Source organism: Cupressus sempervirens, chromosome 1, assembly GCF_028749045.1.
Source record: "Cupressus sempervirens isolate cs-2001-9-10 chromosome 1, ASM2874904v1, whole genome shotgun sequence".
Lineage (NCBI taxonomy): Eukaryota > Viridiplantae > Streptophyta > Pinopsida > Cupressales > Cupressaceae > Cupressus > Cupressus sempervirens.
In genome coordinates this window covers 128,897,371-128,908,941 of record NC_143118.1, presented here as the reverse complement: position 1 = coordinate 128,908,941, position 11,571 = coordinate 128,897,371, and the positions used below count along the sequence as shown (strand labels likewise).

General features: G+C 35.9%; 1 protein-coding gene across 1 annotated transcript; it reads right to left on the bottom strand.

Moving 5' to 3' along the window:
* Positions 1 to 4,201: 4,201 nt before the first annotated feature.
* Positions 4,202 to 6,440, bottom strand: LOC149576501 (uncharacterized). The gene is made up of 3 exons (XM_089817465.1): positions 5,643 to 6,440; positions 5,411 to 5,556; positions 4,202 to 4,674 (listed from the first exon to the last, which is right to left on the bottom strand). The coding sequence occupies exons 1-3, from the start codon at positions 6,342 to 6,344 to the stop codon at positions 4,362 to 4,364; spliced, it is 1,161 nt and encodes a 386-aa protein (XP_089673591.1). The 5' UTR covers positions 6,345 to 6,440; the 3' UTR covers positions 4,202 to 4,361.
* Between the last annotated feature and the right edge of the window lie 5,131 nt (positions 6,441 to 11,571).

Genomic DNA, 11,571 nt, shown 5'->3' with positions numbered 1-11,571 from the left:
ACATCATTTCTTGACCATTTCCTTGATTAGACATAGAATCCTCATCTTCTTTCACGCATGAGGATTTAGATGAGTCATTTCTAACATTTGGATCAAGAGATATTTTGTTACCAAGGAAATAATTCTTGGATGAGTCTTCTTTCTCAAGTTCTCGCAGTGTTTGAAGTAAAGAAGGATGTACATTGTCAGAATCTAGGCATGCATTGCCATAGAATCTTTTTAAAAATTCAACTTGATTAGGATCAATGGGAGCATGATTTTGATGAGCAATAGGTGTGGAAATTGGGGCACCTTTTTGACCAACACTATCCATCTTTGATTGACATGAATCACTTTTCTGGTCAAACTCTTCCTTATAATTACATGTAGAACTTGTTTCTAAAGATGATTTGGGCTTGTGAGAGAAAAATTGATAATCTTTACCATCTTCTTGTTTGATCTTTTGCAATGTCTGGAGCAAAGATGGATGAGTCTCTCCTAGATCTAGTTTCCGTCCACCATATAAACTCTTCAAGAAGCTAGCTTGCGTAGGATCAACAAAAATCTGATTTGGTTCAGGTAGAGGTGCATGAGAGATACTTTTATTATTCTTGATCACTAATTTCGATGAAAGACATTTTTCAGTAAAGCCTTCTTTATCTTTATATGCTGAATCTTTTTCCGAAAAGGATTTTTGATCATGAAAAAGAAAACCATAATCCTTTCCATCCTCTTCTTCAATATTTTGAAAAACTTAAAGTAAGTGGGGATGAACCGTTTTAGGATCCAGCCTCTTGCCACCATAGAAATTCTTTAAGAATTCAACTTGTAGAGGCTCATCAGGAATCTATTTCTTAGGATATTGAAAGTATTCATCATCACTATCGCTATCACTATCACTTTCAACTTTTCCCCTATACCAAACCATGATTCTGAATTTTCGCCTTCAAATAGAGTCATTGATAACCAATCTTTTAAAATAGAGTCACCAACCTTCATTCCAGAGAAGGTACCTCTAATCAACCCTGTTGTTAATTATTGTTCACTTGGTTTTGGATGTGACCAAGGTTTGGTTGGAGAACTGGAAAAATGTTCTCATGTGGTAGCACCATTGTGCTTCATTACAGGCGGCTGTCAATCTTTCTTGTTTAGTCTCCCCAGTGGAGTCGCCAAAAATCTGTTGGTAAACAGATTTTTTACAGTAGAATTTTCCCAACGGAGTGTGTGGCAAACCGTTCACAACAGTTGGATAGGCCCTTGGTATGCGGCCTTTGTGTTTTGAGGGGCAGTGATATAATTTTTAAAGGGTTTTTCGAATAAAGAATCTAAGACTTCAAAGTTCAGAAAAAAGTCATTCAGGACGAATGCACCACATGCCCTCACAACCTTCTTCGGTGAACAAGATTGATAACAACGGTGATCAAGAACTACGCTTGAAGGCAACCAGTATTACCAAGTGCATTCATTATTATTCATAAACACTCGCATAGCACCATGAAAATGTCTACTACTGCATATAACAATTTTGATTTTAAAATAAGAAACCCAAAGCACATCTCATTTCATTTCCTTGCACCAAGAAAGCAATAGAGATTTTTCAATTTCAAAGATAAAAAGTGTACATACTTTCCAAAATTTATCCCTCAATCAAAATTTTAGCATAGTGTTCCCTTATTTTTAAAACTCAAAAAGTCCCTTTACAAAGCCAAAAGGCGTCCTTATATAGACATAGAGGTTAATAACTACCTCTTCGTGGTTAATAACCACCTCCAAAATACGTGATTTCGGTGAGGTTAATTAACCTCAACAAAATTAACCTTAAATGACAATGACCAATATTTGAAATGTATGGCTTGGAAGATGTCTTCAGAAGCTCGAATCGTTGACTTGATATTTATGAACCATGGTATAGTTGCAGTCCTTAGTATTAGAGAGGGAGCATTCCATTGTGAGAGTAACATCAGAAGTAGTAATGTTGATTATCTTGCCATCAATGCAATAATCATAGATAGGATGATTACTCCTTCCCCATTCAAGCTTTCCCTTCAATGAATCATCCAAAGTCTTAACACTAGCCGGTGACTGTGTAATGTAGAGATCTTTGCTAAAATTCAATGTTTTGGCAGCGTTGCTATCACTGATTTAGTTTATTATTGATAAGGTGATCAACACGGTTTTCCTTCAATTTGAATAAAATCTGAAAACCTACTTTCACTTGATGCCCCATTTGTTATTAGTGTGAGGAAGTAATTATTGATGTAGTCATTTCCTCCGAGAGAGCTAATCTACATGAGACCTTGAGTAACAAGTTTGTCAGTTGCAGCAACACCAAGTATCTGTGCCCCTAGTTTTATATTGAACAAAATTTTGGATTCTATCATGGCATCCTAATAATATTTGCGAATTGCACTTCAATATCACTTAGAATCCAATAGCACCACTGAGCAAGGCATCCCCATTAAGTGTAGGACTCAAATATGGTAGTGCAGATTCTACCCCTAGCTTCATCCATGATTTGGTGCGTCCAACCTGATTCAATGACCATGCCCATTAATTCCAATGAGATGGCATATCCAAGGGCATTCAATAAAAGATAAATCAATAGCTGAACACCATAATATGTTTTATCAAAGCTGGAGTTGAAGTTTGAATCATGATGTCGTGCTTTCCATTATGACCAATAGCAATTCATCGCTGGAGATTATCATGCCGTGGGTTGAGAATAGAAATATTCTACCAAACAGTTCACATATGGTATTGACACAGTCAACATCACAATATTAATGATTCGACTTCATTTACTTCACTGATACATAGGCAGAGAGGAAATGATGAGCAGTTTGCTAGAGACTCACTTCTTTTCCTCACATATTCCTGCAGGCATTTCATTCAACATCTAGACATGAATTTCAATTTGAGTTCAGTCCATGACCACACGTCTCATTAGAGAATTTTCCCAAACACCTGCAGGGCCTTGTTAGTGTACCCTTTTTTTGTGCATATCCTACAATCGGCGTCGTCCAAGACACCGTATCTGGCTCAAGAATTTTGTCAAACATGTATCATGTATCCTATAAGCTTCAACATTTCACATATCACATAAATGTCTACCACTATGACTTCTCTTTGAATTAGTGTTCCATTTTTATCAAAAGCAATTGCTTCTATCCTTCTAAAGGCTTCTAGAAAGTCTCCACCCTGATGAGGAGGCCCATCCTGGCAGTTTGTGCCAAACCACAAGCTATGGCAACTGAAGTTGATATGATCAAGGCGCAGGGACAAGCAGTGACCAAGAGCACTAAAGATAAGTAGAGCCAATGCCGTTTATTTTGCCTTTGGATCAGAGCTGCCACTATATTGGTAGCTGCTCTCTCCCCTATGGATATGATTCAACCCATCCCAGCTGGCAAGTTTGACATACTCAGGTGCTACTCTTGATGTTAAACTCTGCATTGAGGCAACTTTCTCCTCCCAACACACGGGTTCCTTCTTCATTCCAAGAGCAATATTGTGGTTCTGTGAAAGCATTGCTGCCAGTGGACATCCTATTATTCCTCAACAATTCTTAGCAAACAATTCGCCTTCCTCATCCAATTCCATTTGTTGTTCAACATGATGATCTTCTTGCTTCCAATTATAGGTTAATGATTGTCTCAAACAGGTTACGAAAAACATGTTTTTGGAAGCTATCATTAACCTTTTGAGAGGTTAATGGTTAAAAAAAACGTGTTTTTGGAGGTTATCATTAACCTTTTGAGAGGTTAAGAAAAATGCATTTTTGGAGAGGTTAATTAACCTACTCCAAAATGCGCAATTTGAAAGAGGTTAATTAACCTACTCCAAAATGCGCAATTTGAAAGTTATATTAACCTTTTGAAAAGTTAATAATTAATGATAGACTTGAAAACACGTATTTTGGGTCTCAACATTAACCTGCTATAATTTAGAGCTTAGAAGCCAGATTTTAACATTAACCTACTATAATTTAGAGCTTAGAAGCCAGATTTTAAAAATTTCAAGTGCTGTGCAGCGCTGAGAATGAGCCGGAGACACGAAGATTTAGAAACTCACAAAAACTCGGAGATAAAATCGTCAATTGGGCAAGTTTTAAAAATTAACGGGGCAATAAATAGCAAATTAAATCACCTAAAATCACCTCAGCTAAATATTGGACTCAAATTAAATCAGCTAAAATAATTACAAATTATGTCACCAAAACTCCTTTTAAAACTGTACGTAACATAGGTATATTTTATTCGAAATCCAAGACAACGCTAATCTCAAGCAAAATACAAACGAACTGGACTCCACATAGTTCAACTGAACAGCTCAATATCATATGTTATAATTATCCAAATATTCAATGAAAGAGACGGTTTACTTCAGAGCTTTCCTTGCTCTGAAGGCGGCTGCTGCTGCTCGGATGATTTGCTATTACCGCCTCCAACAACGCCCTTCACTGAATCTGCAATGGATCTCAGGATTCCTTTGCTTTCCTCAAGATGTTCCTGTGCTTTCCCGGTCCCCATTTCTGCTCTCTCTGTTTTCTCCTGCATATCACGCAGGACGTCCTCTGCTTTCCTCTCCTTCTCGCCCTCCATTGTCTCTCTTGTTGTCTTCTCCTGAGCATGCTCACTGCTCTCTTTTGCGCCACCAAATATGCTCTCCTTCAACCCCGTCAATGCCTGCCCCGTCCTGCATTTTAAGTATACCTCACATTTTTCAATAACCAAGTAAAGAATCATCTCAAGCTGTTGAAATATAACGTACAATTACGAAGAACTGTAAATGACACTCCGCGAGTATTTACTTCATAAGATTTGCATTTGAATTTGAAGAACTGTAAATGACACTTACTTAGATTTGCATTTGAAGAACTGTAAATGACATTTACTAGATTTTCATTTTGAAGAACTGTATAAGACTTGGACGTAATTTGCATATTTTGAAAACTTTAAAATGACACTTCTGAGTATTTACATGAAAATTTGCATATACTGAAAACTGCAAATGACAGTTCTGAGTATTTAGATGAAGATTTGCATTGTTGAAGAACTGTAAATGACACTTTGAAGATTTACATTTATTTATAAGTGTAGGTGACTTGTCTGAGGATTTGCATTCATGAAGGACTGTAAATGTACATTTCTGAAGATTCACTCAAAGATTTGCATCTAATGGACAATTCTGAAGATTTGCCTTATAGATTTGCATTTATAGAGGACTGCAATCGATATTTTAGAAAATTTATATTTCGTAAGGACTGTAAATGACATTTTAGAATATTTGTATTTTCTAACCTATAATTCTAATATAACTTGCATTTTTTTTGAGATTTTCATGTAAATTTACAATCTATTGAGAACTGTAAATGATAATTTTGAGGTGCTCAATAAACATAACCAACCATATACTATCAATTTTCACTTACTTATTAAGAAGACCGCCCTTGGATTCTTGAGCCCGGTCTGCTTCTTCTCTGGATCGATCTATGGCGCTGTCCTTGCCTTCTTCTCCTTTCACTCGAAGCTGCTTCATCTTCTCCCGCGTAGCTTCTGTTGTTTCGCCCAATTGTCCCTGCGCAACATAAAATATTTTAATTTCTGCATTTTCACTAACAAAATATTCCTCTGAATTAACGAAACTAGGTCACAGAAACTCACCTTTGCAGCATCTTTAGCCTCCTGAGCTTTCTGAGCAGTATTCTCCTCATATTCTCTGGCCTTTTCCTTACTTTCCTGTGCCTTTCCTGCAAGACTGTCCTTAGTTTCCCTTGCCTTCTCAGCAGCAGTATCTTTATACTCGTATGTTTTCCCCAATGTTTTATCCTTGGCATCCCTTGCCTTCTCAGCAGCAGTATCTTTATACTCCTGAGTTTTCCCCAAAGTTTTATCTTTCGCCTCCTTTGCCTTCTCAGCAGCAGTATCTTTATACTCATAAGTTTTCCCCAAAGCTTTATCTTTCGCCTCCTTTGCCTTCTCAGCGGCAGTATCCTTATACTCCTGAGTCTTTCCCAAAGTTGTATCTTTCGCCTCCTTTGCCTTTTCGGCAGCAGTATCCTTGTACTCTCCGACTTTCCCCAGGGTAGAATCCTTGGTTTCTCGAGCTTTCTCAGCAGCAGAATCCTTGTACTCCTTTGTCTTTTCAGCAGTAGCACCCCTGGCGTAATCGATTTTATCTTGAGCCGATTTCAGAACCGACATGGTGCCCTCCTTGAGGCCGCCGAGTAAACCAGAGGCCGAATCTTTGCTTGCTTCAGAAGCGACCCCGGCGCTCGACTTTGCAGATTCCAAATTCTCAGAAGCTTTTTCTCTCCTCTCCTCGGCCTCCTTACCAGCCTGCGATCTTTCCTGATCTGAAGCCATTCTTAACAAATCAATAAAGCAAAACAGAAACAAAATGAAACGATTAGCTGCTTAAGACTTCCAAATCCTGAACTTGTGTCGAACTTGCCGACGGATATGGGTTTCCCATAGAATTTATAGGGAGACTGCTTTATTCAAACGTGTTGGCGCTACGGGGTTTCGAACACGTGTCGGTTTTGGTATGGACACGCGTCGATCTTGTTCTGTGTGTGGACGCTCCACAAAGGTGGATACTGCTACGTGGCAATCTCGTCGTTAAATGGAGGTGGCTCATGGCGAGGCTTCAGGCGACTCTAACAACATAGAAATGTGATTGCACACACAATCACTAAAATCCAGGCACAATTTGAGCCTTGCAAGAGATTAGTTTCAATTGAACATTTTTGCCCACTCCCTAGACAATTTTAGGGTCATTAATGTTACGTGGTAGATAAACTCCAAAACACTATAATGTGTTTTTCCTTCTTCGTTTTAACTACAATTAAACACTTTAAAATTGTTGGGATCTGGTAAAGTTTCAAGAGACCCTTTAAAACTATTACAGTTTTTTGGTTGACTTTTCAATCAACCAATTCTATTGGACTATTAAATTTTGCTTCACAAAAATACTATAGTTAAAAATTAATATTTATTTTTTAAAATTAAAAACTATTAGTTATATGATTTTTCATTAGTTTGAGCAGGGAGAAAATTCACTTTTGATTACTAAAAATATGAAATTTCTTTAATTTCTAACATTAGAACAACTAAAAGAAATTTAAAAGCTTTTTGGAAACTTCCATCCTTTCTCTGCCCTTTCCTAAAGCTTCCATGGAAGCTATGTAGAAGGATGACAAGCAAGGTGCAGTTACATGCTCTAGCAAAAGACCAATAGGCATTGTCAAGGTCGCACCAGCGCTCCACAGAATAAAGGACCAAATTGTCATCCCCTTGCATGGAAAGTGGTCGTTTCACAATGTGTTAGGCATGCAATCTAATTTATCTGATGGTTAGTCCTTCCTCATTAAAGTGGTTGCTTTTGATGTGTTACACTGGTCAATTGACGAAGGTAGCAGTAGTAGAGCAATTGGCCTCTTTGTTTCAATTCATCTGGGGCTTGTTGTTTTGGGTACTCTATAAATTGTTGCAACCAAACAATGAGGAGTTTGAACATACTAAAACTCTTACGTTCAACTTGAAATTCTAATTTTGATTTATTGTGTGTCATATGTGTATCTTATGAACATGTATTAAAAAATCATACATGCATACATATGTCACCCTCAAAGGCATTTATTTTTCAGCATTGAATGTATTTCTTTTTGTTGTATACAGGTCACATGCTTCAAGCTTCTTAAGTAACAAAGACCCTTGTGATATTGCTATCAGGATTTAACTGTGTGATTTTTTAGTCACACTCATTGACCCATGTTTCATGAGTAGTGATTCCACATGAATCCATCTCTCATGAGAATAAATGGAACACTTAGCCCTCATTGGATCTAGGCGATGCTCACAAGGGTGAAGCATCAAGACTTCCCTAGAGATCACCCATCCCAGTACTACTCTAGCCTGAGCATGCTTAACTACGGAGTTTCCTCCATGGTTAAGCCTACGCTTGCAACCCCACTTGCAAAACCTTCACCAAGTGTTGTGCCTTATGAACCATTCATTAGAAAGCCCCTTAAGCTCATCAATTGATAAGTAGGAGATAATTTCCACAGCAAGTCAAATTGTGCTATTGCTATCAGGATTAAATTGTGTGATTTTTGAGACAAACTCATTGACCCATGTTTCATGAGTAGTGATTCAACATGAATCCATCTCTCATGAGAATAAATGGAACACTCAGCACTCATTGGGTCTAGGTGATGCTCACAGGGGTGAAGCATAAGGGACTTCTTGGGAGGTCACCCATCCCAGTACTACTCTAGCCTAAGCGCACTTAACTACGGAGTTTCCTCCATGGTTAAACCCAAAGCTTGCAACCCCATTTGCAAAACCTTCACCAAGTGTTGTGCCTTATGAACCATTCATTAGAAAGCCCCTTAAGCTCATCAATTGATGAGTAGGCGATAATTTCCACAGCAAGTCAAATTGTGATATTCTTATCAGGATTTAACTATGTGATTTTTTAGTCAAACTCATTGACCAATGTTTCATGAGTAGTGATTCAACATGAATCCATCTCTCATGAGAGTAAATGGAATACTTAGCACTCATTAGATCTAGGTGATGCTCACAAGGGTGAAACACCGAGACTTCTCGGGAGGTCACCCATCCTAGTACTACTCCAGCTTGAGCGCACTTAACTACGAAGTTTCCTCCATGATTAAACCCAAAGCTTGCAACCCCATTTGCAAAACCTTCACCAACTATTGTGCCTTATGAACCATTCATTAGAAAGCCCCTTAAGCTCATCAATTGATAAGTAGGAGATAATTTCTACAACAAGTCAATTTGTGATATTGTTATCAGGATTTAACTGTGTGATTTTTGAGTCAAACTCATTTACTCATGTTTCATGAGCAGTGATTCAACTGGAATCCATCTCTCATGAGAATAAATGGAACACTTAACACTTATTGGATCTAGGTGATGCTCACAAGGGTGAAGCATCGGGAGTTCCCAGGAGGTCACCCATCCCAGTACTACTCCATCTTGAGCGTGCTTAACTACACAATTTCCTCCATGGTTAAACCCAAAGCTTGCAACCTCATTTGTAAAACCTTCACCAAGTTTTGTGCCTTATGAACCATTCATTAGAAAGCCCCTTAAGCTCAAGAATTGATAAGTAGGAGATAATTTCCACAACAAGTCAAATTGTGATATTGCTATCAAGATTTAACTGTGTGATTTTTGAATCAAACTCATTGACCCATGTTTCATGAGTAGTGATCCAACATGAATCCATCTCTCATGAGAATAAATGGAACACTTAGCACTCATTAGATCTAGGTGATGCTCACAGGAGTGAAGCACCGGGACTTCTCGAGAGGTCACCCATCCCAATACTACTCCAGCCTGAGTGTGCTTAACTTCAGAGTTTCCTCCATGGTTAAATGCAAAGCTTGCAACCCCATCTACAAAACCTTCACCAAGTGTTGTGCCTTATGAACCATTCATTAGAAAGTCCCTTAAGCTCATCAATTGATAAGTAGGAGATAATTTCCACAGCAAGTCAAATTGTGATATTGCTATCATGATTTAACTGTGTGATTTTTGAGTCAAACTCATTGACCCATGTTTCATGAGTAGTGATTCAACTAGAATCCATCTCTCATGAGAATAAATGGAACACTTAGCACTCATTAGATCTAGGTGATGCTCATAGGGGTGAAGCATCGGGACTTCCCAGGAGGTCACCCGTCCTAGTACTACTCTAGCCTGAGCGTGCTTAACTACAGAGTTTCTTCCATGGTTAAACCCAAAGCTTGCAACCACATTTGCAAAACCTTCACCAAGTGTTGTGCCTTATGAACCATTCATTAGAAAGCCCCTTAAGCTCATCAATTGATAAGTAGGAGATAATTTCCATAGAAAGTCAAATTGTGATATTGCTATCAAGATTTAACTGTGTGATTTTTGAGTCAAACTCAAATTATCTCCTACTTATCAACAAAGACCCTCTTAGATTTATTTTCTTTTTTGTTGAATAGATTAGACAAATCCACCATCTTTCTGTGTACTAGTCATCTTTTACATGTGAAAATATTTCTCGAGCCTATTGCACCTCTAAAATAGAAGGATTTAAGAACTCATTGCTGAAAACTCTGAAAAGACAAAAGATTAATTTGTCAAAAGAATGAAAAGCTTAAAATTCCTCTAACACTAACAACAACATTCAAAATCACTAAAATGATTTTGAATATCTACACCTTGCTTTTCATCCTTCTACATAGCTCTAGCAAAAGACCAAAATCAGACAAACCTATAGATATCTGTCAAAGTATAATGGAATTTAAATAGTTTCATTTAACCAATACTAGGAAGTTACCAAATATATTAAATAAATTTATATAAAATTTACATGTGGCAATATGAGTTGTTTCAATTTTTCTAAAGGTTGAAGACAACATAGTTGCCAAAGAATATATGTCACGTCCAATTTTTTTAAAACATATATGTTTTACTTACTATTATATATTTTATAAAATAAATAATTTTTCAAAATAATATTCAATTTAGTATACTATATTTTAGAATAATGAATGTATAATATTATTATAATATGTGTTAAATATTTAAGTATTTATTTTATATCTAAATATTTTATATTATACATTATTCAATCTAATCTTATATTTTTTAATGTATAATACTATTTAAAAATTTCTTGAAATATAAAGTTAGAAGAGTAAATTAGAGTATTGTCATCTTAATCTAATAGGTATTGATAATTTAATTTAAATCTAATATAAGTACTATAAAATTCAACTTCTATTCTTTGTTATACAATTAATTTATATTACTATAATTACAATATATATTATTTTCAAACCTATTTGATAAATAATCTATAAATATAAATATGATTAAATTGAATAGTGAAATATCTCTTTTGTCTAAATATGTTTTAAAATATATTATCAAATATTAAAGGATTCACTTTTTTTTAAAGTGGATAGTATGAAAAAACATCTCGCAATATTTTGAAGGCACGGAAAGATATAAATTTTGAAAAACCCTTAAATTAAATTTGTGTTTTTAGATATTTAAAGCATTCCAAATGTGATTGCGAGTCTTTTGTTATGTACAATATTCTTCTGGATAATCTTTGTGTTCTTTTATAAATCTACAATGGTACTATTTGGTTTAACAGTTTATATAGTTCACGAGTTTAAAGTTTCTATAAAAGGGGTGAATGTAAAATGTTGGTAGTTTTTGGGGGTTCTTAAATTAGTACTATACACTAAAATGATCTATGAACTTACTTGAATTTCCATATGTCTCATCTCAAACTTTATATACTTTTAGTTTGAAAATTCTGATATAAAAACATTCGTATATTTTTGAAGTTAATATAGGTTGGTGGTTTTAATTATATAAAATTTAACTCTTGAATTACTATTGAAATATAATAAATAATTGTTAAAATGTTATATGTTGTATGCTATACTCTTGCTAACATCTTTTGCTATTTCATGACAATTTTTCCTTATAGTAGAGACATAAGCCTTACTTGTTCCAATAAAATGATCTTCCATGTAGAATTCATTCGTACTCATTTTAATTTTCAAAGTATCAC